At 37.8% G+C, this 24,475-nt stretch overlaps 2 protein-coding genes across 4 annotated transcripts in view; one reads left to right on the forward strand and one right to left on the reverse strand.

Annotated features, from left to right (window-relative positions):
- Positions 1-24,475, forward strand: part of CNTNAP2 (contactin associated protein 2) — a 2,064,732-nt gene that overhangs the window by 920,750 nt on the left and 1,119,507 nt on the right. The gene's annotated exons all lie outside the window — the stretch shown is intronic.
- Positions 1-24,475, reverse strand: part of LOC309666434 (uncharacterized protein) — an 817,765-nt gene that overhangs the window by 353,257 nt on the left and 440,033 nt on the right. Inside the window, exon 1 of one of the 2 annotated variants that reach the window (XM_082473891.1) lies at positions 17,779-21,245. The exons of the other annotated variant lie outside the window; for it this stretch is intronic. Within the exon in view, the coding sequence (XP_082330017.1) occupies positions 17,779-17,949 (171 nt within the window). The 5' untranslated portion in view covers positions 17,950-21,245. Of the gene's footprint in view, positions 1-17,778; positions 21,246-24,475 lie in introns of those variants that run through there. 2 annotated transcript variants of the gene reach the window in all.

The raw sequence follows: 24,475 nt of genomic DNA on the forward strand, positions 1-24,475 counted from the left end.
AAATGAACTAATCAAAGAGAAAAAAATCAGACATCACTACTACAAACTATGAGACTAAAAATGAATTATGCAAGACCAGCAAAGGACACAGCTCAGGAGTCCCAAACTTAATATATGGATGCATTGAATATGCTTCCAAAACAAGAGAAGTGAGGACACAGAGCAGAGTAGTTTTGCTGAGAGGCCCTTCGTCTTTATGCTTCATATAAGTTTAAGAACTGAAACTTCTCTGACAGGTGAGTAATTGGTAAATTTAAGCAATATAGATTTATATAATAGATGATAAGTCAACCGTATTAGTCAGGGTTCTCCAGTGAAAACCAATAGGATGTATATAGAGAGAGGAAGAGATTTGTTAGAAAGGATGGGCTTATACAATTCTGGAGGCCGAGAGGTCAAAAGCTGGAGACCCAGGAGACCCCGTGGTGTAATTTCACTCCGAGTCCAACGGCCTGAGAACCAGGAAAACTGATGGTATGAGATCTAATCTGAAAGCTGGCAGGCTCAAGACCAAAGGAACACCAGTGTTTCAGCCTGAGTCTGAAGGCAGGAAAAGACCAGTGTCCCAGCTTGAAGACCATCAGGCAGAGAGAAGGAATTCCCTGTTACGCTGCCTTTTAGTTCCATTCAGGCCTTCAGCATATTGGATGAGGCTCACCCACGTTTGGGAGATCAGTCTGGTTTACTAAGGCTAAGATTCAAATGTAACTTTCACCCAGAAACACCTTCACAGACACACACCAGAATAATGTTTAACCAATCATCTGGGCACCCTGTGGCCAAGTCAGGTTGACACATGAAATTAACTGTCACATCATAGATATTTTTACCGTTGAGTATATAATTTTGTTTTAAATAGTTAACAAAATAAAAATAGTGTTGGCATAGAAAAATCAGAGATTTACCTTCATAATCTGAAATAATGCAAACTCATTGGATTGGAACCTCTCCCCCAAACCCTCATGATGAGAATTACCCTGGGTAATTAACCAGGAAATTCAGACTGTGAAATAGTACCATTTGACTATCATCTTCCTTTTTTTTCCTTTGATGAATTTAAGCAATTTGAGCAATGAGAATTTAGGCTCATTGGGTTATCTATGACTTCATTATAATTAGTTGTGGAAATGAGTCTCTTTGCGATAGGTTTCCTGCTGATTCTGGAGAGCTACTTGGGAACCTCTGAAATTGAGTTGAGATCAGCCTAAAGAATGATTCCTCTGGATGCTCTCTGAGATGTTTACCACAAGTATTTCTTAGTCTCTTTCCTTTGTTTATAAAAGCTCTTAACAAGAAAATTTGTTGGGAAGCCACACAATACTACTTAGAAAGTATTACCTTTGGTAACATTGTATCAGGAAATAATTATGTGTATGGACGAATCTTTGATCATAATTCAATTTTACGATTTATTTTATTCTGACACATTTCCCTTGAGGCCTTTCTAACCTAAGCACAGACCCTAATTTTGATAACTGAATTCCTACAGTTATTTCTGAGTCCTCTTTCTTCTCCAGCCACTGCTTTTTTTCTCTCACTCCTTAAGATCTAATTTTTACAAGTAAAGTTCTGTCTAGATCTTTGCTGTAGCACTTACTAGCATCTGATATTTTCTGAAAGATGCTGATAATCTGCCACTCATTCTTCTAGCACCTCTAGTCTTTCTGGGATCATTTCAGAGATCGAATCCCTATTGCTGAACCTCCGTCCACAGGCTGAGATTTTGCTACCCCTGGACATTTCACCATGCTGCCAGTGCCCTGCCTGGATACTGGAGTACTGCTCACCTCTGATTTCCCAGCAGTCTTCCTCCCCCTCATTCAAATTCCCTGTTATTTTATCTTTAATCCTGACATTGCTGACTTGAGTCTAGACTACAACCCACTATTGCCTGTAAATATCGCCTACCCCTTTGGACATGAGTTTCAACCATCTCCCAACCTGAAATGCCTCTTTCAATTCCTGTGCAGACCTACGCCAAATCTCCACCTCCCTCCTTCATCAAATGCCTGTTGCTTCTTGGCATACAGATATGACACAGTTTATTGAGAGACGTGGGGAGAACTATAAGAGAAGTAGTAAAGTACTGATACAAACAGTGCCTCAAGTTCTTAGCTTTGACTGGGCGTAGATGGTTGGCTGACACCATAGCCAAGATTCCAGTAGAGAGGAGCCTTCACTTTTAATGCTTCATGTCATGATGGGGGAAGGAGTCAAAAAAAAAGCTGCCTTATTAGAAAAGGGAGGCCCCCTGGAGCCCAGTGGCTGATATCAGTCTGCTTCTCTGCTGTGCTGACTCAGATCTGCCGATGCAGCTCTGCTATGGAACTAAAAGTCTGGAAGAAATGAGACTCCAGGGTCATCCAGATGTGTCTGTCATCTACTCCTGGGATTGCAGTGATGACTGTGATGGTCGCTAATGGCTACTGAACGCTTACGCCATGCCTGTCACTGTGCTAAGTCCTTCCCAATTCATTAACTTGCTTCAGGCTTCAGTTGACTTGTGAGTTAGGTACAATTGTGAAACCTTCTTTCTAATTTATATCAATGGTAAAATCATTCTTGTAGTATCCAAGTTCAAAACCTTTAGAAAATTCCAATTTTGTTCTTCATCTTTGCCTGGCACACGTAATGATTTAGCGAGTGCCACCAGTTCTTTGGAAGTGCTTCCTCCATCTGTTCCTTTTCCTAGTTCAAAAAGCCATCATTTAAAAAGATAATAAAGGCCATCTTACTTGCCAGAATGAGTGTTTCTTTTCAATCACTGTCCTATTTTTATGGCCTAGCAGTTATAAGCATATATCTCTGGAGCCAGATTTCCCAGTGGCTAATACTGATTGGGGTCTTTCTCTATTTCAGTCACTGTTTAAACAAAGATAATGTGCACAAAGTATTAAATCATTTAATTCAATAACTCCTCAGTATAAAGGCTATTATCATCTGCATTGCATAGATGAAGAAACAGAGGCATAGAGATAGAATAACTCACCTAGACCACTCCAGCTAGTAGTTAGAAAAGTTTGAAAAAGGGTCCAGAAAATATCTGAGTCTGAAGTCAGCACTTTTAGCCATTCTACCACACAGCCTCTCATATTAATTCAACACACTGGCTTTCATTCACCGAGGATCAGGCATTGTTGAGTATGACACATCTGATATATTTGTTGAACGCAGCACCTCATACCAATGATGCCCTGATCACGTCTCATTGGGATTCTCCCAGGAACCTTTTTCATACTCTCCCTATTGTTTCTCATTTCTCTCTCTCACATTATCCAAGTTTATATTTCTAAAATGCAAGGAAAATACTTGGATATTTTCTCCATTACCTATAAGTCCTAATTTCTAAGCAGACTAATTTCATGAGTATGCCCAAACTGAGCCCAGATGGAGTTATTTGGCCTCATTTTTCCTGCTTTACACCATAAACTCTGACTACTTTCCACTATCTGCCAAGAATCCCATCCTCTAAATGCTACCCCAGAAAACTCCTACTCATCCTTCAAGATTCAGTTTTCGTAACATTTAGTAATAACTTAGTATCATTTCCTCTCTCAAACCCCAGAGAATAATCTACCATCCTCTGGTATATATGGCACCCCATATCTTGGATAATAACAATCGCTTTTTGTTCCATCGTAAATTGTAAACTTCTCCACTCTCACGTCTCACTCATCTCTGGATTCCTAGAATTTATCACAACACTTGGCAGAGAATAGGTGATCAATATTTTCATCTTTGCTTTTTTTGTTGGAGCTACACTTGGGCAGTGGCAGTGTCCTTGTTCTTCTCTCTGCTTCCCACCTCTCAACAAGTCCACTCCATACATCCCCCTCCTGATGCAAATTCCAAAGTGAGTGCTTCCGCTGTGTCATCAAGTTCCCATTGGAAAATCTTCCATGAAGCCCTCAATTTTTATGACGAAGTCCCATGTGTTTTCCACAAAAAGCCTGAACACTCATCCCATGGTGATCTCAATCCTTTTAAAATTTTAAGTCACTTTTATTGTTTTCAGTAGTTTGAAATCGTATATTATGTAGTTCAGATGTTTGACTACCCTGGTTGAAAAGGCTTAATCTCCTAAAGCTTTCAGAGGACAGAATTCCTGTTCTTACTTCTACCTCTGAGCTGAGCACAATCTTATACGTGGCATGTTTCCCAATATCCAGTTGATTGATTTTTTTAATGAACTGATACCAAGATGTTATAAATGTAACTTTATAATTCTGTTGTCTTCATCAATTTATATGAACCAAATTAGTTGTGAAATGAGAGTAGCAAGTATCTCAAGGAAATAATTGCTTAACTGTAGGAGGCTAATGTGTGTGAAATTGATGAGGACCTGAATTTTGATGTGATACTTTTATAGCAGGAAGAGTTGTTTTTTAGCGTATTGAAGCCTAGAGCTGTACTGGGTAAACTCTTAGATGAATAAAATAAAAGTATATCTACGCGTTTGCCGAAAAATGTATTCTCAGGAGCGTGACATGAAGTAAAACCTTGAAATTAGTCATATTCCCTTTGTATTTATTATTTCCACATAGAATACAAAAAGGTAGAAATGTGCATGATTAAAATTAATTTAGCTTTATTCTTCGGTCTTAGGAATGCATTTGACATGATAATGCCAGGGGAAAATAAGGAAATCAATGTTTTTTCAACCTTCTACTTAAGGCCCCTGATCTCCAGTCAGTTCTACACTTACTTAAAACGACTTTCCATTTGTTGTAGGAGCCTAGTCTGACTGTCTTTGTCAAGGAAAATGATGTCTTGGATGATCAAATTGTGTTGTCTCTGACTTCTATTTGGTAACTCCAGTCAATAACCCTTTCTCTACTGGATACCTTGATAAAACCTAAACTTCAGAGTAACTTCACAGGAGACACTATGCATGACATGGAGGAATAAATAGCACCTCCACCTTCCTTCCATCCCAATCCCAGAACAGGCACCTATTTTTCCTAGGTTCACATAGGACCATATGGCGCATACTTGCTGCCCTTCTAGCACACTTTATTCACTATGATGGGAAGAACAGAGCTAACAAGTTCTCTATCTTTTCCTGTATTCTTTTTTTTTTTTTAATATAAATTTATTTATTTATTTATTTTTGCTGTGTTGGGTCTTCGTTTCTGTGCGAGGGCTTTCTCTAGTTGCGGCAAGCGGGGGCCACTCTTCATCGCGGTGCGCTGGCCTCTCACTATCGCAGCCTCTGTTGTTGCGGAGCGCAGGCTCAGTAATTGTGGCTCACGGGCCCAGTTGCTCTGCGGCATGTGGGATCTTCCCAGACCAGGGCTCGAACCCGTGTCCCCTGCATTGGCAGGCAGATTCTCAACCACTGCGCCACCAGGGAAGCCCTTTCCTGTATTCTTTATAATTCAACGCTATAGAGGAAAACGTGAAATCTGGATTGTCCATGTAGATGCATTGGCAGGTACACTTCTAACCTTTTCTAACCAAAGAGCTATGTATTCTCTTTCATGCAGGATAATCAGCACCACAGGCATACCTAACAAATGGTTCGTTCATTAAAAGCTTGATGAGGGAAATAAAACCCTTGATAGTCTCTATAAGAAATATTTCCCTTAGGAAACTGAAAAAGAGGGTGTTCTATATCTTTATGTATTTTTGGCTGCCTGGAGCAGTTCTGTAATGCACAGTGCAATTTATTACGTAGAACAGCCAATGGGCATCACTCTTGAAAAAAAAAAAATACAGATTGTGAGCTCTGTTGCTGTGAATGAGTGTATCTCCGGTAATGAATGCAGCTGATAGGTGTGTGAATGTGTAGGAGTGTGTAGGTGTGTATGCTCTTTAAAAACTTCAATCTTTAATGAAGTTAAAAACCTTAAAATTCACTAATTCTATTTCTAATTGAGTGCTATAATGTCTCCATTTGCCATGTTTGAATGGTTTAGAATAGAATAGATTTGATCAGTAAGATGATGTGACATTAAAGTCAGAATTATAGCTCTTCCTGAACTTTTCTAAAGTGCTTGCTTTCTTCCATTCCCTTTTCTCACACATTTGAGCATTTACCAAAAATAATAATAATAATAATAACAGTTCCTAGCTTTTCTGGTTCCCTATTTTCCCCTTAATGAAACCATGGATATTAATACAGGGAGGTGGGGAGAAGAAATCTTAAGGGACAGAACTTCTAAAGCACTGGTTTTGAACTGGGTGTGATTTTGACTCCAGGGGATATTTGGCAACATCTGGAGACATTTTTGGTTGTCACAGATTGGGGGATGGGTGTGTGTGCGCACGTGGGCACACACTCCTGGCATCCAGAGGACGGAGGACAAAGATACTGTTAAATATCCCATAAAATACAGGAAAAACCTTCCTCCCTGCCACACAAGGATGTATTTGGCCCCAAATGTCAATAGTGCCCAAGTTGAGAGGTCTCTTCTGTTACACTCCCAAAGCCCAGTGCCCGTAAGGGAGGAATCCAGGCTCACCTCCCCTCTGTGTGTGGACTTCTGTTGTCTTCTCTAGTAAATAAGTTAAGCTGATTCCTGAGGTTCCTTTTAGGACCATTCAGAGTTTTTCATTTCTTTATCATTTTGCTCTATGCTGTTTTGATCTTCCTCCTTTTTTTCCCCCTTTCCCAGTATATATGTGCTTTGAAAAAATTCTAGACACCTTCCATTTTACTTTTGTTTTCTTTGTGAAGTTTTTGCACTTCTAAACAATGAAGAGACATTGTTGATTCTTCTCTAGTATGGTCAGAACTAATCATACAATGAGATTGTTCTCCTAGCAAATACTCTTCTGCGCTATTCTAAACCATGCTTTATTATTTGTAATCTTGTTTTAGACAAGCTCTAAACTCTATTTTTCTAAATATGTGTACTCTCTAGTGCTTTGTTCACTATAACATGTTCCTCTCATTTTTATCAGTAGCAGGCACAAACACAAATTATGTGTCTATGTGTGAGTTTGGCATTAGGCAGTAGGCATTTATCTACATGGTCAAAATAATCGACTGTCAATATTAGATTCAAGTGTTAGAAAAAAAATGAACTATAATAAAGGTAAGAGAAAGAGAATTTTAGAGTGGAAATGAGCCTTAACTGGAATCTATTAGTTTTCAAAACGTATTCCTTAGAGGTATAAGCTGAGAGACAAAAGAGGGAGAAGTGAAGGTAGGATTCAGCAAGGAAGAGAGCGAGCAATGGACGCCTTTCTCCCACCAGCGTTCAGCTTCCTCTGCCAGAGGAAGTATCCGGCACCTTCTCTGAGGAGTCAGTGTGGAAGTCGGTCCTTCTCATCATGGGCTCCTCCTTGCTGTTGTCAGCTCCTAAGTGGGCTTCCTCTCACTGTGGGACTGTTGACAGCTGAGATGCTTCTCCTCTTCCACAGAGGACCAGCAGAGAGGCCAGCCTTCTCTTTGCTACCTTTATCTCCCCAGAAGTCCCTTTATTACCCTAGTCTTTGATCTACCAAAAAATTCACATACCACTCTGTGAGAATCATAAAATAGAGAAATTATAAAGTAAGAGGGGAAAAGTCAGTTTTCCATAAAAATCCACTCAAGTATGTGATTTCAGTCTTATCTACATACATACACATAGATGCACATACACACACAATCTCACGTACTCACACACATTATTTCCTGACTCATTCATTAATACACATTGGGTACCAAGTATGTACTAAAGCATTGAGGATATAAACAGAGTGCCCTGTGTATAAACCCACTCTATAATCCATTATATATTATATCTATCTATCTATCTATCTATCTATCCATCTATCCACATAGTAGCCAGGGAGATCATTTAAAAATCAGATCATGGTACTCCCTGAGAAGAAATCCTTCAATGAGTTTCAACCCTAACTTCTTACCATAGCTTATTACACCTCCCATGATCTGGCTTCTACCTACCTCTCCAAACGCAGCTCTTCCTTCTTGCCCTGTGTTTACATTGCTTGAATAGTCAAGTTCTTTAAATTTGTAGGGTCTTTGTACTTTAGGTTTTTCCTATCCCAGCTTGACCCTTTTATTATCTTTTATATCTGAGTCTAAATTCAATACTTATTACTCTTTACCATATAGTTTTGCTTATTTCCTTTATAGCTTTTATTATAATCTATACATATATGTGTATTTGTCTCTTATTATAGTATTAGTACTGTCCACTCCTTGTTCAACCGGCTTCTTGCCATCTCCAGTGAGAAGTCATAATAAGTATACTCAAAATGGTGAAAGTTTACAAAAATAGTTAAAAATAGATGAATAATGAGATTGTATCTTAAGGAAAATGAATTGAATCTATTTGGAATGACTGTTGAAGGAGATCGGAGATAAACCCTGGAAAGAACTCTAAGGACTGCAAAAGGAATAGAATATCAACCAAGACAATGTTGTTTCATGAAAAACAACAACTAGAAAGAACAGAGCTAGCATACTAAGGGGTACTCTGTGACAGATATTGGGGGCTTGATATATTCTACCTCACATGATCGTCACAACAAATCCTGAAACGGCCATTGTCCTTTTATAAGGAGAAAGCCAAAGCTTATAAATATTATACCCATTCTCTAAGTTCTAAAGTGGCAGAGTTAGTACTTGAAATGAATTTGGTTCTCTCCCTAATCCCATGCACTTTCTAGTACCCCATGCTTGTAAACAAACAAACAAACAAAAACAATAAAAAAGTGACAGGTATTCCAAAAGCTAGGGAAAATGTTGAGATACCAAGTAAATCAAAGGATAAATAAGAGGAAACCGGTGAAAGGAAATGGTGAGTAGGATTAGAGTTACTGTTTTATAAGGTTAGGCAGTAAGAAAAAAAGTGAGAAATGGGCAGATAATTGATAGTAAAGTCAGTATATATCTAGCATGCAGGCTGTTGTATAATAACAACCAAATATAATCGAATATAAAATATACTTTTCAACTGATCCCTTGAAATAACTTCTCTCAATACAGATACATCAAATAGTTATATCTTGTCAGGGTATTCAGGCAAAAGTCTATTTCTGTGGCCTAAGTTCAGTGTTTCCACTCTTCAGTTTCACCTGCATGAATATAATTGTTTTGTTTCTTTGCCAATAACTTTACGGAAAGCAGTTTCTAAAGGGTAAAAAAAAATGCACATATAAAACATAACTTTCATTTGGCATGTATTTGGTAGTCTGTTTTGTTTGCAAATCCAGAAAAAAACAGTGGTTCTTCTCAGGGATCTTTTTTTTTTTTTTTTTAACACGTTGCTCCAGTATGTTTTCACTGCTGCTGAATGGTTGCTACCAGAGCGCAGAGCTGGAAAGAACAGCAGGGTCTTCCTTTGGCTTCCACATACTAATTTGGAAATGGAACTGTCTTTGGGAAGCCTCTCTTGTTAATTTTGATTTTTGGATGTAGTTACGCATCCAAATTTCTTTTCCCTGATGCAGCCGTGGAAAAGCCTTGTTACCCTGAACTTTGCCAAAGGGAAATGGTAAGAAGCATCATACCTTATGCCCCCAAATATGTATCTTGAATTTAGTGATCAAGACAATGTTGCCACTGCCAGTACCCAGCAGAAACATTCTGTAGCAACAATATTGACTTGTGTACACAGGAGATGAACTCTCCTTCAGGAAACCAGATATAAATCTATTCAAATTCAAACATTTTATAATCAAAAAGGTACCTACTTATTCATTTGTTCTGACCTCTGCCTTCCTCTTATCTAAATAATTGATATGTATTGAGAGTTAGATAAGAAGCAGTGTGTTGAACTCTAGAACCTGAATGCTGGGGTTCAAATCTACCATTATGTTCAGTAACCATCAACCACTTAAACTGTCTGGGTCACAGGTTCTTAGTTTGTAAAATGGTCTGATGAAGATGATAATAGTATCTACCTCTCAAGCTGGCCTTGAGAATTAAATGTGAAATGGTTAGAAGGGTCTCTGGCTCATATAAATATTAGGCTGTGCTATTGTTATGTTATTGTTACTTATTCCTGGTAGTATGGAAACAAAGAGGACAGAATCAGTATCTCCAATAATTTACAGTATAGTTGAGGAGATAAAAAGTAAATAAATGGACACCTGACTTATCTATATGATGTTAAAAACAATATGAGATTTAATTAGTGGTAAAATAACACCAGTTTATGAGGTGTGCTTTTTACATAAATATACACTATAAACATTGTGCTTAAATTATAATTACAGTCATATAACATTAGAATCCAAAGAAATTTTACAGATCAGATTGTACCACTGGTTCATTAAAAAAATGAGGAAGCAGGCTCAGATGTTAAGAGTTCAGCCCAGCCTACTTTATCAAAGATAGGGTGACCATATGTGTGTGGATTTATCTCTGGGCTTTCTATCCTGTTCCATTGATCTATATTTCTGTTTTTGTGCCAGTACCATACCGTCTTGATGACTGTAGCTTTGTTCTAGTTCTGTGAAAAATGCCAGGGGTAGTTTGATAGGGATTGCATTGAATCTGTAGATTGCTTTGGGTAGTAGAGTCATTTTCACAATGTTGATTCTTCCAATCCAAGAACATGGTATATCTCTCCATCTATTTGTATCATCTTTAATTTCTTTCATCAGTGTCTTATAATTTTCTGCATACAGGTCTTTTGTCTCCTTAGGTAGGTTTATTCCTAGATATTTTATTCTTTTTGTTGCAATTGTAAAAGGATATACAATGGAGAAAAGACAGCCTCTTCAATAAGTGGTGCTGGGAAAACTGGACAGCTACATGTAAAAGAATGAAATTAGAACACTCCTTAACACCATACACAAAAATACACTCAAAATGGATTAAAGACCTAAATGTAAGGCCAGACACCATCAAACACTTAGAGGAAAACATAGGCAGAACACTCTGACATAAATCACAGCAAGATCCTTTTTGACACACCTCCTAAAGAAATGGAAATAAAAACAAAAATAAACAAATGGGACCTAATGAAACTTAAAAGCTTTTGCACGGCAAAGGAAACCATAAACAAGACGAAAAGACAACCCTCAGAATGGGAGAAAATATTTGCAAATGAAGCAACTGACAAAGGATTAATCTCCAAAACATACAAGCAACTCATGCAGCTCAATATCAAAAAAACAAACAACCCAATCCAAAACTGGGCAGAAGACCTAAATAGACATTTCTCCAAAGAAGATATACAGATTGCCGACAAACACATGAAAGAATACTCAACATCATTAATCATTAGAGAAATGCAAATCAAAACTACAATGAGATATCATCTCACACTGGTCAGAATGGCCATCATCAAAAAATCTACAAACAATAAATGCTGGAAGGGTGTGGAGAAAAGGGAACCCTCTTGCACTGTTGGTGGGAATGTAAATTGATACAGCCACTATGGAGAACAGTATGGAGGTTCCTTAGAAAACTAATAATAGAACTACCATACGACCCAGCAGTCCCACTAGTGGGCATATACCCTGAGAAAACCATAATTCAAAAAGAGTCATGTACCAAAATGTTCATTGCAGCTCTATTTACAATAGCCAGGACATGGAAGCAACCTAAGTGTCCATCAACAGATGAATGGATAAAGAAGATGTGGCACATATATACAATGGAATATTACTCAGCCATAAAAAGGAATGAAACTGAGTTATTTGTAGTGAGGTGGATGGACCTAGAGACTGTCATACAGAGTGAAGTAAGTCAGAAAGAGAAAAACAAATACTGTATGCTAACACATATATATGGAATCTAAAAAAAAAAAAGAAAATGGTCAGAAGAACCTAGGCACAAGACGGGAATAAAGATGCAGACCTACTAGAGAATGGACTTGAGGATACGGGGAGGAGGAAGGGTAAGCTGGGACAAAGTGAGAGAGTGGTATGGACATATATACACTACCAAACGTAAAATAGATAGCTAGTGGGAAGCAGCCGCATAGCACAGGGAGATCAGCTCGATGCTTTGTGACCACCTAGAGGGGTGGGATAGGGAGGGTGGGAGGGAGGGAGACGCAAGAGGGAAGAGATATGGGAACATATGTATATGTATAACTGATTCACTTTGTTATAAAGCATAAACTGACACACCATTGTAAAGCAATTATACTCTAATAAAGGTGTTAAAAAAAAAAAAAAAAAAGTTCAGCCCAGGGTTACACAGCTATGTGGTAACATGACCCAGAGCAGAGAGTCTTCTGATGTTCATTCCTGGACTTTTTTCCACTGGTCCATGTTGGTTTTTCAAATTAGGAACAGGAGATTATGTCAAATTAATGGGGGTCAGGGAAGGGTATACCAAATATATAGGATTATATTTGGATTTAGTGGAGCTTTGGATTTAGTGGAGCTTTGGCATACTTTTCCAATCCAGTTGGGTGAGGGAAGAGTTTTAGGAATTAAAAGCGTAAAGTAAATAGGCACATTGGTATCTCCCCCATAGAACAGGAGGAAGTTGTTTAAGGAATGCAGAGACTTGTCAGGGAGTAGTGGGTGGTTACATAAATTTCTACATTCACTTAACAAATATTTGTTGAATATTTACTGTATGCCAAGCTTATTGCGTTGTGCCCACCTGGTGTAAATCAGAGAACAAAACAAAGACTTCTGATCAATGGAGCTTAAATTGTGGTAGAAGACTAACTTATAATTGTAATATATAAATAAAATATACAGAGATTATGTAGTATGTTAGAAAATAAGTGAAAAACACTATGGCAAAGGAAGATGTAGGATAAAAGGGATCTGGAGTGTTATTTGGAGGGCAGGTGGGTTGGGCACATAACAGTATCAAATAGATCAGCATATGCCTCATAGTAAAGGTGATAAAAGAACTTCCAACAGGTGAGGGAGCGATCCAAGTGGATATCTTGGGGAAGAGCATCCCAGGCAGAAAGAAAAGCCAAAGCAAAGACCCAAAGATAGGAGCATGCCTAAAATGTGTGAAGCAAAGAAGCTACGTTTCTAGAAAGGTGAGTGACAGGAGAGTAGTAAAAGAGGAAAGGTAATGGGGGTTCATTACATATAAGACCTGCAGTCCGCCTCAAACACTTTGCCTTTTACCCTGAATGAAATAAGGAAGCAATGGAAGAATCATAATCTATTTCCCATTATAAATGGTCATTCTGGCTGCTGTGTTAAAAATATAGACTTCAAGGTCCAGCTATAGAAACAGAGAACTGTTAAAATCCAGGTGAGCCCAGAGTGTGTGGTAGTGGAAGTTTTGAAGTGTGGAGAAGTAGTTGGATTCTGGATATAATTTGAAGTCAGTTTACTGAGATCGGATATGCTGTATAGGACAAGGAGAAGAGTTAAGGATAACTAAGAAAATGTGGTGTTGAGAAAGTAAAGAAATTGTTTCAAGAAGAAGGCAGTGATCCACCATGTATGTTGCTGCTAGAATCTCAGATAAGATAAGGACTGAGAATTAAGTCCATCAGATGGATAACATCCATCATGACAAGAGATAAGAGATCTTGACAAGAGAAAGCAGTGCACACTCTGTGGGGTGGTAGAGGCAACACTTGTTGTAAAATGGTTTTAATTGAGAAAGAGGGTAAGATCAGAAATTGCAGATCAGGAGTAAACCATGTCATGTGAGGAATTTTGCATTAAAAAATGAGTAGCTGGAGGGGAAATTTGCGATAAAGTTTTTTGGGGTTTTTTTTGAGTTGAAAGAGTTTGACAAGGAGTGATCTACTAGGTTTTACAAAACTATGGAGCACTTTGAATCTCTTCTAGATTGGGTTAAGGTAAAGCTGTTTAAGAGAAGTATCAATTTTCACCTAGAATTTAAAATCATTCAAAATATAGGACCAATCATAAGAAATTGTATATGTTCACCATATTGACAATAATTACTGACTTTAAAATAATTCCTCATTTTTATATTAATTATTCCTGCATTCAAGTTGCTAAGAAAATAAAATCCATTCTGTCCTCTCATCAACACTTTTGGTAAATTGAAACAAAATGCATATCATGCACCAAAATGGAGAGAGCTCTATTTTCAACTGCCTTCAAAAAGAAATATTGAACTGAAACCAGTAACTTCTAAAACCACCCTTGTTTCCAAGAAGTTTTCTAACTGCTAATTACTGAATGTTTTAAATATTGTAAATATAAGAAACTATACAGTATGGTTTGGGATATGGTCTGGTGTATTTAGAAGATGTCCTAGACTCATTATATGTTGCTGTATCAGTCAGAGTTCAGTGAGGAAACAGAAACCATCCAGTTATTTCAACAGAGAGAATTCAATAGAGAGAAATGGCTAAATAGACACAGGCAGACCAAAAAAAGGCAAAAGGAAACTGAGGTAACACAAGTATAGTAATTGCTGGAGAAATGAAGGGAAGATATTGGGTTATCAGAATATAGAGATTTGGAGGAGGGCTCCTGCAGAACAGGAACCCAGACCTCTGCATAAGTGACTTGAATGTTGACAGAGATTTAATTAGTAGAACACACTATTTATAGCTAAGGATTCAATGCCCTGTGTAAATGCATGAATAACCGTTAGTAAAGAATATTCATGGAGACAATATTATGCATAATTAAATATGGTAAATAATATGTATTATGTGCTATCAAGACTATCAGCACATGCTTGTATTAATGCATTCTGTGATATATTTGTATGAAAACACATAGTATGTCCTACGTAAATCGAATTATATGTGGTAGTAGCGCGTATATTAATGGGAAAGGAAGCAATGTCGCCCTCCTTTGCTGGTACCTTTTGAGATTGGAAGAAGAGCCCTAAGGGTCAGGGTCAGTCCTCTAAGCACAGGTGCCTGCCGGTGTGTGCTGATGATCTCACGCGGCCTCGGCCTTGCAGCAGCTTGAAGCAGGGTTTCAGCCCCTGCCAGTGACTGAGGTTGGGTCACAGCAGTGAGAGTACCAGATCCTAGCCACTAGACCACTGGTCAGTGACAAGGCTGTGGCTCTTCGGCTTTTGTGGAAGAAGAATTTCCGCAAGGACGGAAAGTAGTGCAACAAGTACAGTGTTTATTAGGAGGAAAAAAAAACAGAGTACGGTACTAGTATGGGTGGGCTCAGAGAGAGTCGCGCCCTCGTGGCAGTTTAAATCACTTATGTGGGGCATTTCTTCGGGTTTCCTTTGGCCGATCATTTTGATTGGCCTGGTTCAGAGTCCGTATTTGGTATATCTCAGGGTCCTCCCGTGTGCGCGCGCATCTCTGAGCCAAGATGGATTCTACTCAAGAGGCCTATGGGTCATTAACATCACTTACTATGGAGTGGTGCCCCCTCCCTTTCTGACCTCCAAGGAGCTCTTCTGCACCTGTGTAGTCGGGGAGGTCTCCTGACTTCAAGAATAAGAAATACACGGTCTCTTATCTTCTATCTGGGCAGGGCCTGGCCACCTCCCTCGATTGTCCTGCTATTTTCCTCTTGGAGTATAGGTCCACAGAGAAGAAACTCCAACTGTTTGCCCCAGGGGCCCATCTATCTCCTGCCTCACTGACATGTTTCAGAGTATGGGAAAATCTGGAAGTGGTAACCAAACACTACGGGTACCAATTACAGGTACACAGGTAAAGGGCCATTTGTGTGGCAACACTGGTAAGAACAGCAAACTAAAGAAGAAGGAACCAGTTCCTTCTTTTTCCCTCTGCCTCACAGTCTTCCTCTAGCACCCAGACGGTAGAATCTAACACAGAACCAGCTGGTAAAGGAGAAATGTAATTTTCAGAGTCTCAGAGGCAGCATCACAAAATAAAAATCGAGAAGCATAGATATTTTGACCTGAGAGACAATAGTTCAGTATCTGACAAAACTGTCAAATATGTGTTTTGGCCTATTGATCTGTAAAAATCATGTTTAGTTGCCAATTCTGATATTGAACAAATTGATGAACCTCAAAAAGGTTCTATGATCACTTCAGTGAATTCAACACCTACAGTTCATGAGGGAAATAAACACAGAAGTGAATGCCTTGTTCTCATCTCTGAAATTTCAACTAACCTCATAAATGCCGTACTTAAACACGGGTATTTTAGCTTAAGGCTCAGGCATGGGAGGCAGGGGTCCCGGAGAAGGGCCATTATGTATACTTTAAGCTACAGGCAACATCCCTTTAGTGATTAACTTGTAGCAGAAGTAATAGAATACAAAGGTTAAAGTAAAAGAAACGGATCCAATATGGAGTCAGATTTGTCCTTCCCTATTACGAAAACAACCATGTCTGTTTCCATCTCCACTCTTCCTTTCCAGTAAAACCCAGATCATAAACACACCTGACTCCACTCTCCATTTGTTTCTGGGCATGGTTTTTTTTTTCACTATCCTGCTTATAGCCCAAGGGGAAAAAAACCTATCTTCAAGAAATTGTCAGGACTTCCCTGGTGGCGCAGTGGGTAAGACTCCATGCTCCCAATGCAGGAGGCCCAGGTTTGATCCCTGGTCAGGGAACTAGACCCCACATGCATGCAGCAACTAAGAGTTCACATGCCACAACTAAGGAGCCCACATGCCACAACTAAGACCTGGTGCAACCAAATAAATAAATATTTTAAAAAAGAAATTGTCAACAAGGCCGACCTTTAGTTATTGCCTCTTTGGCCTCATTTCTGGGTGGCCAAGAAAGTTCCTCCCACCCCACCCACAGGTCCCCAAAGTGTACTAAGTGTTCTTACATAATGCAAGAAACGTTAGTTTTAGAACATTATTTCTTTCCATTGTGATGAACAGGGGGTTCAACCCCTATTAAAATTCTAATATTTCTGGAAGAAGTTTCACATCTTTTTCCCTGAGAACCGATTTTGGTGTGAATATTGTACCAGAAATGATCAGGAGGGAGATGATACTGAAAAGGGAAGAGAAAAAGTTAGCCTGGCTGGAAACAAATGTAACTTTTGTAAAGGATGGTGCCTTCCTGTAAATGCAATTCTCAAAGCACTTGTCATGTTTCTTTTCATTCTCCAGCTTTGAGGCACTTCCTCAGGTCACTCTTTCTGAGCATTCTACTCAAGGCTAACCTCTATTTTATATTATTGAACTCTATTTCCTTTAGCATTTCTCTTTTTGAAGTATATTTGATTTACAGGTGTACAGCATAGTGATTCAGTATTTTTACAGATTGTAATCCATTAAAAGTTGTTATAAGATAATGGCTATAATTCCCTGTGCTGCACAACATATCCTTGTTGCTTATCTATTTTATACATAGTAGTTTGTATCTCTTAATCCCATACCCCAAACTTGCTCCTCTCCCCACTGGTAACCACTGGTTTGTTTTCTATATCTGTGAGTCTGTTTTGCTATAACATTCATTTGTATTATTTTTTAGATTCCACATATAAGTGCTACCATACAGTATTTGTTTTTCTCTGACTTATTTTACTAAACATAATATTCTCTAGGTCCATCCACATTGCTGCAAATGGCAGAATTTTTTTTTATGGCTGAGTAATATTTCATTTTATATATATACATATATGTGTGTGTGTGTGTGTATATACCACATCTTCTTCTTTATCTGTTCGTGTGTTGATGGACACTTGGGTTGCTTCCATATTTTGGCTATTGTACATACTGCTGCTATGAACATTGGGGTGCGTGTATCTTTTCGAATTAGTGTTTTCATTTTTTTTCTGGATATATACCCAGGAGTGGAATTGCTAGATCGTATGGTAGTTCTGTTTTCAGTTTTTTGAGGAAAACGCTATACTGTTTTCATAGTGGCTGCACCAATTTACATTTCCACCAACAGTGTTCAAGGGTTCCTTTTCTCCACATCGTCACCAACATTTGTTATTTGTAGACTTTTTGATAATAGCCATTCTGACAGGTCTGAGATAATACCTCATGGTTGTTTTGATTTGCATTTCCCTGATGATTAGTGATGTTGAGTGAGCATCTTTTCATGTGCCTGTTCACCATCTCTATGATTTCTTTGGAAAAATATCTATTCAGGTCTCCTGCCCATTTTTTGATTGGGTTCTTTGTTGTTGTCAGGGTTTTTTGTTGTTGCATTGCATGAACTGTTTATAAATTTTTGATATTAACCCCTTGTCAGTCATATCATTTACAAACATTTTCTTCCATTCCATAGGTGATCTTTTCATTTTGTTGATGGTTTCCTTTGCTGTGCAAAAGCTTGTAGGTTAAATCCCATTTGTTTATTTGTGCTTTTATTTCTTTTGCCTTAGGAGACAGATCCAAAAAACATTGCTATGATTTATGTCAAAGAGTGTTCTGCCTATGTTCTCTTCTAGACGTTTTATGGTTTCAGGTCTTACATTTAGATCTTTAAATCATTTTGAGTTTATTTTTGTATATGGTGTAAGGGAATGTTCTAATCTCATTGTTTTGCACAAAACTGTTCAGTTTTCCCAGTACCGCTTATGGAAGAGACTGTCTTCTCCATTGTATATTCTTGCCTCCTTTGTTGTAGATTAGCCATAGGTGCAAGGGTTTACTTCTGGGCTCTCTATTCTGTTCCATTGATCTATGTGTCTGTTTTTGTGCAAGAACAAAATCTTGATCTATGTGTTTTGATTACTGTAGCTTTGCAGTATAGTCCTTTGGCATCTGTTTTAAAAATAATATGTGATTGCTTTGTTTCAATTTTTATTTCTTGTTTATCTCTACCACTAATATAAGCTCTTTGAGAATCAGGATTCCACATCCCTGGTTCCACAGTGTTTCCCAGGAGTCTAGTCCTGTACCTGACACAGATATACATGTTCAATGCACTTGGCTAGACAGATAAACCAAATGAATAGTATGAATGAGTTTCAGATACTTTTTACTCCACCCAAATATAAATGCCTATATTTATCAGAAAAGGTACAATTATTAAATTTTAATTCAAATTTTTATGTTACATATTTATGTTTTCATCATCAGTAATTCAATTAGTGGCATGCAGTGGGACGTTATATTATTTTTTAAAGTACATTAATAATTTCACATTAAATCAGCAATAACAAAAACAATTTATATGCTTTTCACATTCTAAAGAAGTAATAAAAACACTGCAACTAAATGACAATTTAATAATGTGAAGTTTTATTTGAAAATCTCATTTCTTTGTGTTCGTACTGACACTATTTTTTAACTTTCCCCAGCAATTTCTCATCTTTAGCTTTAAAATGGAAAAGTGATTAAACATGTCAAAACAAATAATTCTGCATTTTAGTTTTTTAAGTAAATTAAATTTTCATGGGCCTCTGGAAAACAGTCATATGGAAACATCCAGTAATAACCGCATCAGCTTCTAATGGAACAAGCTTCCACCAAGCTTAAAAGACCTTTTATGTTTTGATAAATCCATTTTGAATGATTGATAGCTGAAAAAAAAAGAAGTTTGGCTTATCCCTAATAATGCTATTTATGATAATAGTTCTTCAGAGAGTTTATTTCTGCACCATGGATTACATGCACAACAGGACCATGCGCTGCATTTATTTATGAAAAGATACCACTTTTCACACTGCTCAGTTAAATCACATCTTATTTTGCTGACCTGAAATTCAGCACAATTAACCTATTCATTTGTTGTGTATAAGAAGTGGTGGTTTAATGCAAGCATTAGCACATCTTAAAATAAAATGTAGGTATTTGTGTCTCAGGGTGATTTTTCTTCAATATTAAAAAGCATTGGCAATACCTAAATCTATAGCAAAAGCTGAATGGTGGAGTTTTCTATATCTGTCATTGTTTCTTCTTCTGGTTGCTGGAATGAATTGTGGGCTGTGGAGCATCTACTGGGGGCCATGCACCAAGAAATGCACTTAGAAAATATAGAGAGGAATAAAACAGGCTCCCAAAGCAGAAACAGTTTATACTTTAAAGGAGGAAACAGATTTGAAACAAAAAATTACAGTGCAGTGTAATAAATTCTATGAAATATGCATATAGATCATTTGCCTACAAACAACAGTATACCTGTTTCCTCAGGGGATTCAATGGACATTTGACAGAGGAAATAACATATGATCTGAGACATAATGGAAAGTCAGGGTTCTCGATTTGGTCGGGGGGTAAGTGAGTCTAAAGAAGCCAAGGGAACAGCCTCTGCCTGGTATAAAATTACACGATTCTTCAAGGAAATTTAGGGGTGTCTGGAGCACACAAACAATACTGAAGAGAAGCAGAAGTTTCTTACACTAATTCAAATTGGGAAATATTGTGTGTCCTTTTAGGGAACTTTGATGATATTTCTGTGGGTAGCTATTAGAACTAGATAAGTAAAAATTATATTATCAAATGATTACATGATAATTTGCATTTTAGAAATGTGATTTTTAAGGTCACCAAGTTTTTTTAAAGGTGTGCAAGTTATTAAAATTTCTACAGGAAATGGGACTAGAATAAGGTAAAACTAAAGAAATAGATAAATAGGTATATCTGACTTTCTAAATGCTCTATGGTGCTCAAATGTTGTTTAATTTGGCTGAAACCTTTTAAGAAAATTTTTAAAACATAAATCAACCATACTCTTTCTTCAATGTTGATTACATTTATCAGTCTTCATTTTAAAATATATTAAACAAAGTATACCCATCTTTTTTCAGTGATAACCATATTTTCTAAAGACCAGAATCAGTGCATGACCTACAGATATTTTTTGTACTTATTAATTCATTTATACAATATGATTGACTCAGGTATTATTACTGAATTAAGTCGTACGGACACTACTCGGGCCCTAGACTGGCCGAGGCTCTCTGCCTTGGCAGGGGACTGTTCTTTTTCCATTCGGTTCCAGTAAGCGAATAACTAAGATCGACACAGCGCAAGCTTTATTCAGTGGCCAACAAATAAAGAAGCAGGAACTAAGTTCACAGATCAATTTCTCGCCCATTTCTGGCAAGAGCGGTTTAATTTTAAACAGTAAAGACAAAGGGAGGAGGAGTGAGGCTAGTAATGATGGGGAGGTATATGCATTAGTCTACCAGGGAAGGAGCAGGGCTTTTTCCTTGAGGGAGCAGGGTGCCACCCCCTTTTTATCCTTTTTTGGTCCTTAATATCTGGTCCTGGCCACCAATAGGTGTGTAGTAATATCAACATATAATGAGACTCAGGGTCTGTTGGAGGTCAGATTCGTCGCCATCTTGGTCCCAGCTGGTTCCATCTGTTTTTTCCCCTTGTGCATGCGTACATAGCTTCGTTTCTTATCTCTGGACTCTTCTTTAACTTAAAGATTTATGTTCACTCCTGCTAAATGAGGGGGCAGGGGACGGTGTAGTGGCAAGTTTTGAGCAAGGACACTCCTGCTAACAGTGGAGGGTTTTGAGCAAATACCTGGAGCAGTTCTGGCAACAGTATAATTGTGTACCTCCAACTGTCATTATTCGGGTTTGTCCAACCTTATAGTTGTGCCTCACAACTCAGAATGTGTGTTGAAAGCACGTCACCAATACCTAAACTGGTAACTATGCAGAAACCTTAACTAAGAATTTAGTACATCTAAGTATATCTAGTAGTATCCATTTACAAATCAGATCTTTACATGATATGAATCAACTATTTTCAGGGCAGAAGCTACAACAGAGAAATGACAAACTATCCAAGGGTTTCAGTTACTTGGCTTTAAGTAGTTGAGAAAACACAATTTATATGACCCTAGAAACATAAGAGGTTTGCTTGGATAAGTTTACATTATTTTGAGCTATCCAGTCACTGAACCACTGTGACTAACAAATTGGTTTGTCAGTATCTCAAGCAGTCATAAGCTAAGACAGCTGCTTTCTTGAACTGAAATGTTTTTCCAGGATAATTTTGATTGTTATAAAAGTAAATATTCAATATGCAGACCTGTCATATAAGTGATGTTGACAGATGCTCATTATTATATTCAGGCCATTTATCTCCTTTATGTTTATGTTTTTAGGAACCAAGCTTATTTATCAAATTATGGGAATATAGAATTAGATGCCCAGTTAAAGCTCAGAGGAGAAAAAGATTGCTGGGAGTTTATAACTATAGAAGTTTTATCCAAGTTACAAACTATTTTGCTAAATGCTTCTTACCCTATCAAGAAATTTACTTTTTGATTATTATAGCTATATTTTAACCACTACAACCACCTACCTCTATGAATTAAGCGTATATTTACTGAGCACTGGCGATTTTTATTATACACAGTGTGCTCATCACAAGAAATTTAGAGATTTAAAACCCTGAAAGAGTTCAGAATTTAATAAACAAGATATAAAATTACAATATCGCACGTTAAGTATGCATTTTAAAAGGCAACTAAGTCTTAAGGGGGGTTGGCTGGAGACAACATTTATTTTTGTTCTTTTTGTTAAGGTTTAAGTCAAAAAACTGTGTAAGCATAGTAGAATGGGCAGGAGGAAGGGTAATGCTTTCAGTGAGGTCAGAATACACAAATTCCCAGAGATGTTTTGGTACTCAGAAGCCTAGGAGGAGAAGAAAGAAGCAAGCATTGCATCTGTTGGCTAAACGGAGAATTGATTGTGAAAAGTTTTGGATTCCATGTAAAGAAAGTTGGCTTATCTCCTGAAAGTACGGGGAAACCATTAAAAGCTTTGGAATTAACATCAGTTTTCGTTACTAGCATCAGTAGAAATGGTGAAAAGGGGACAGAATCAAGAGGTGGTGAGCAGAAAAAATTTAAAGGATTTGGTGACCAGTTGGATGTGTAGGTAAGCAAGAAAAGGGGAGGTGATGAGGGCTCCCTAATTTAAGACATGGGTAACTTGATGAATGATATTGATAACAACAGAGATACAAAATACGAAAGAAACATACATGGGGATGATGAATGTAGCTTAAGACGTGTAGTGTTTGCAGTGCCACTAGGACACCCCAACTCAGATTGCATTACCCAGAAGTAGGAAAATGTAGATTCTTTTCCTGGTACTTAGGGAAAGGATACATAATCCTCCTGTGAGTGTTTGTTTTATATCCTGAGTAATATTGTTAAGCTGCCTCTCCTTGGAGCACATATATACATACAGAAATGTATATGGTTATGCATATATAAGGTACATAAGTCTGTTTGCCACTTTACACTTGGGATTGAGTGCAGTGCCTGGCACGTAGTAGGAACTCAACTCCAATGTGTTGGATATTTCTGGGAATCTACCGAGCCTTTTTCGCTAAGAGGGATTTTTCTGAGTGTCTCAGTACAAGTTCTCCTGTTCCTAGTTCAGTTTAAGAGAAAAGAGCTTACACAGCCTTCCCTGTGCTCTCTCATGGTAAATACTGGCATCTTCACTGATCTGCTGACCTCCTTATTTAGAACCCCTGTCCTCAGTTTGAAGAGGTTATTTCTGCTTCAGATAAAATTGAAATCTCTTCCTGTGAAGCTACGCATTCAAGAGTTCTCCTTCTTAGACATTATTGTGGAGATCTGATCCCAGGAGAATCTTACAAGTTTTATTTAATGAATCTTTATTCCTTTTTCATCAAGAATGCCATTTCCATTTGTTACAAAGATATCTGCTTTGACTCTCTCTCTTGCTCCAGAGCAAAAGAAGGAAAACACAGGAAGGGTTTGTATTGTATGGTAACACTTCATTAGGGACTTGGATTTGCCCCATGTATGTGACCAGAGCATATATTATGCATGGAATATCTTGCTATTAAAAACAACAAAAACCATACCCAGTGTCTTGTCCCCTAAAATCAAAAGGCCTCTTTGGCAATTCCTTTCTGCTTTTTTGCACACTAACGAATGTTCCCCCTGTCTTTTCATAAAGTATATCAGTATTCTACTCTGGGCATGTGGAAACACCCATTTATAGCTGGCCTAATGAATAGACCATCTATATTCTTACATAGCTTCGTATTTATGTGCACCCATATATCACTGCTTAAGAGTTAATCTTTAGATTATCTGAAGAGCTCATTTAGTAAATGAAAAAAGTAATTTGTCTTTTAACTATTATTTGAATAATGTTGTACAGTACAAAATAAGAGAAAAAAGTCACTTTCTTTTCATAAACTAATAGTTGTTCTTGCTTCTGATCTGTTAATAGTCAATCCATCATCAATGGCAAAAGCAATCCAGCATTCCTCCATGTGTTGCACGTGGGTGTAGACAGGTATAACCTTAGCGATTGAAAATATCTTCTACGAATGTAATCATGCAGGAAAAGTTTGGTTGTAATAGTCATTTTACACATATTTACTGTCCACTTTACTTTCTCTATCTCCACCCATTAGTGGGTTGCATGGCAGGTCAAGTTTGGGATCCGATGTAATAGTTAAAAGCACCCTCAAATCATTACTCAGTTTTAGCAAGTCTAGAAGCAGAGACATAATTTTGCCTAATGAATGTCACCTGAGCTAAGTAAGCTTGAAAACATGTCTGACTCTTAGGAGACTTAAGCATATGCATTAATAATAATGTTTCGCTATAACCGTGTTACACAAACACAGACACTTTATAGCAGCAGGGACTCACTCTCCTCCCAGGTTTTTATATAAGCCAGGGTTGGGTTTCAAGTCTCTTCCATGTGCATCTCATCCTGGGACCAGTGGATTTCCAGGGTCTGCTCTTCTCACAGTGATGGCAGACTCA

The sequence above is a fragment of the Balaenoptera physalus genome (genome assembly GCF_965194825.1).
Source record: "Balaenoptera physalus genome assembly, chromosome: 8".
Classification (NCBI taxonomy): domain Eukaryota; kingdom Metazoa; phylum Chordata; class Mammalia; order Artiodactyla; family Balaenopteridae; genus Balaenoptera; species Balaenoptera physalus.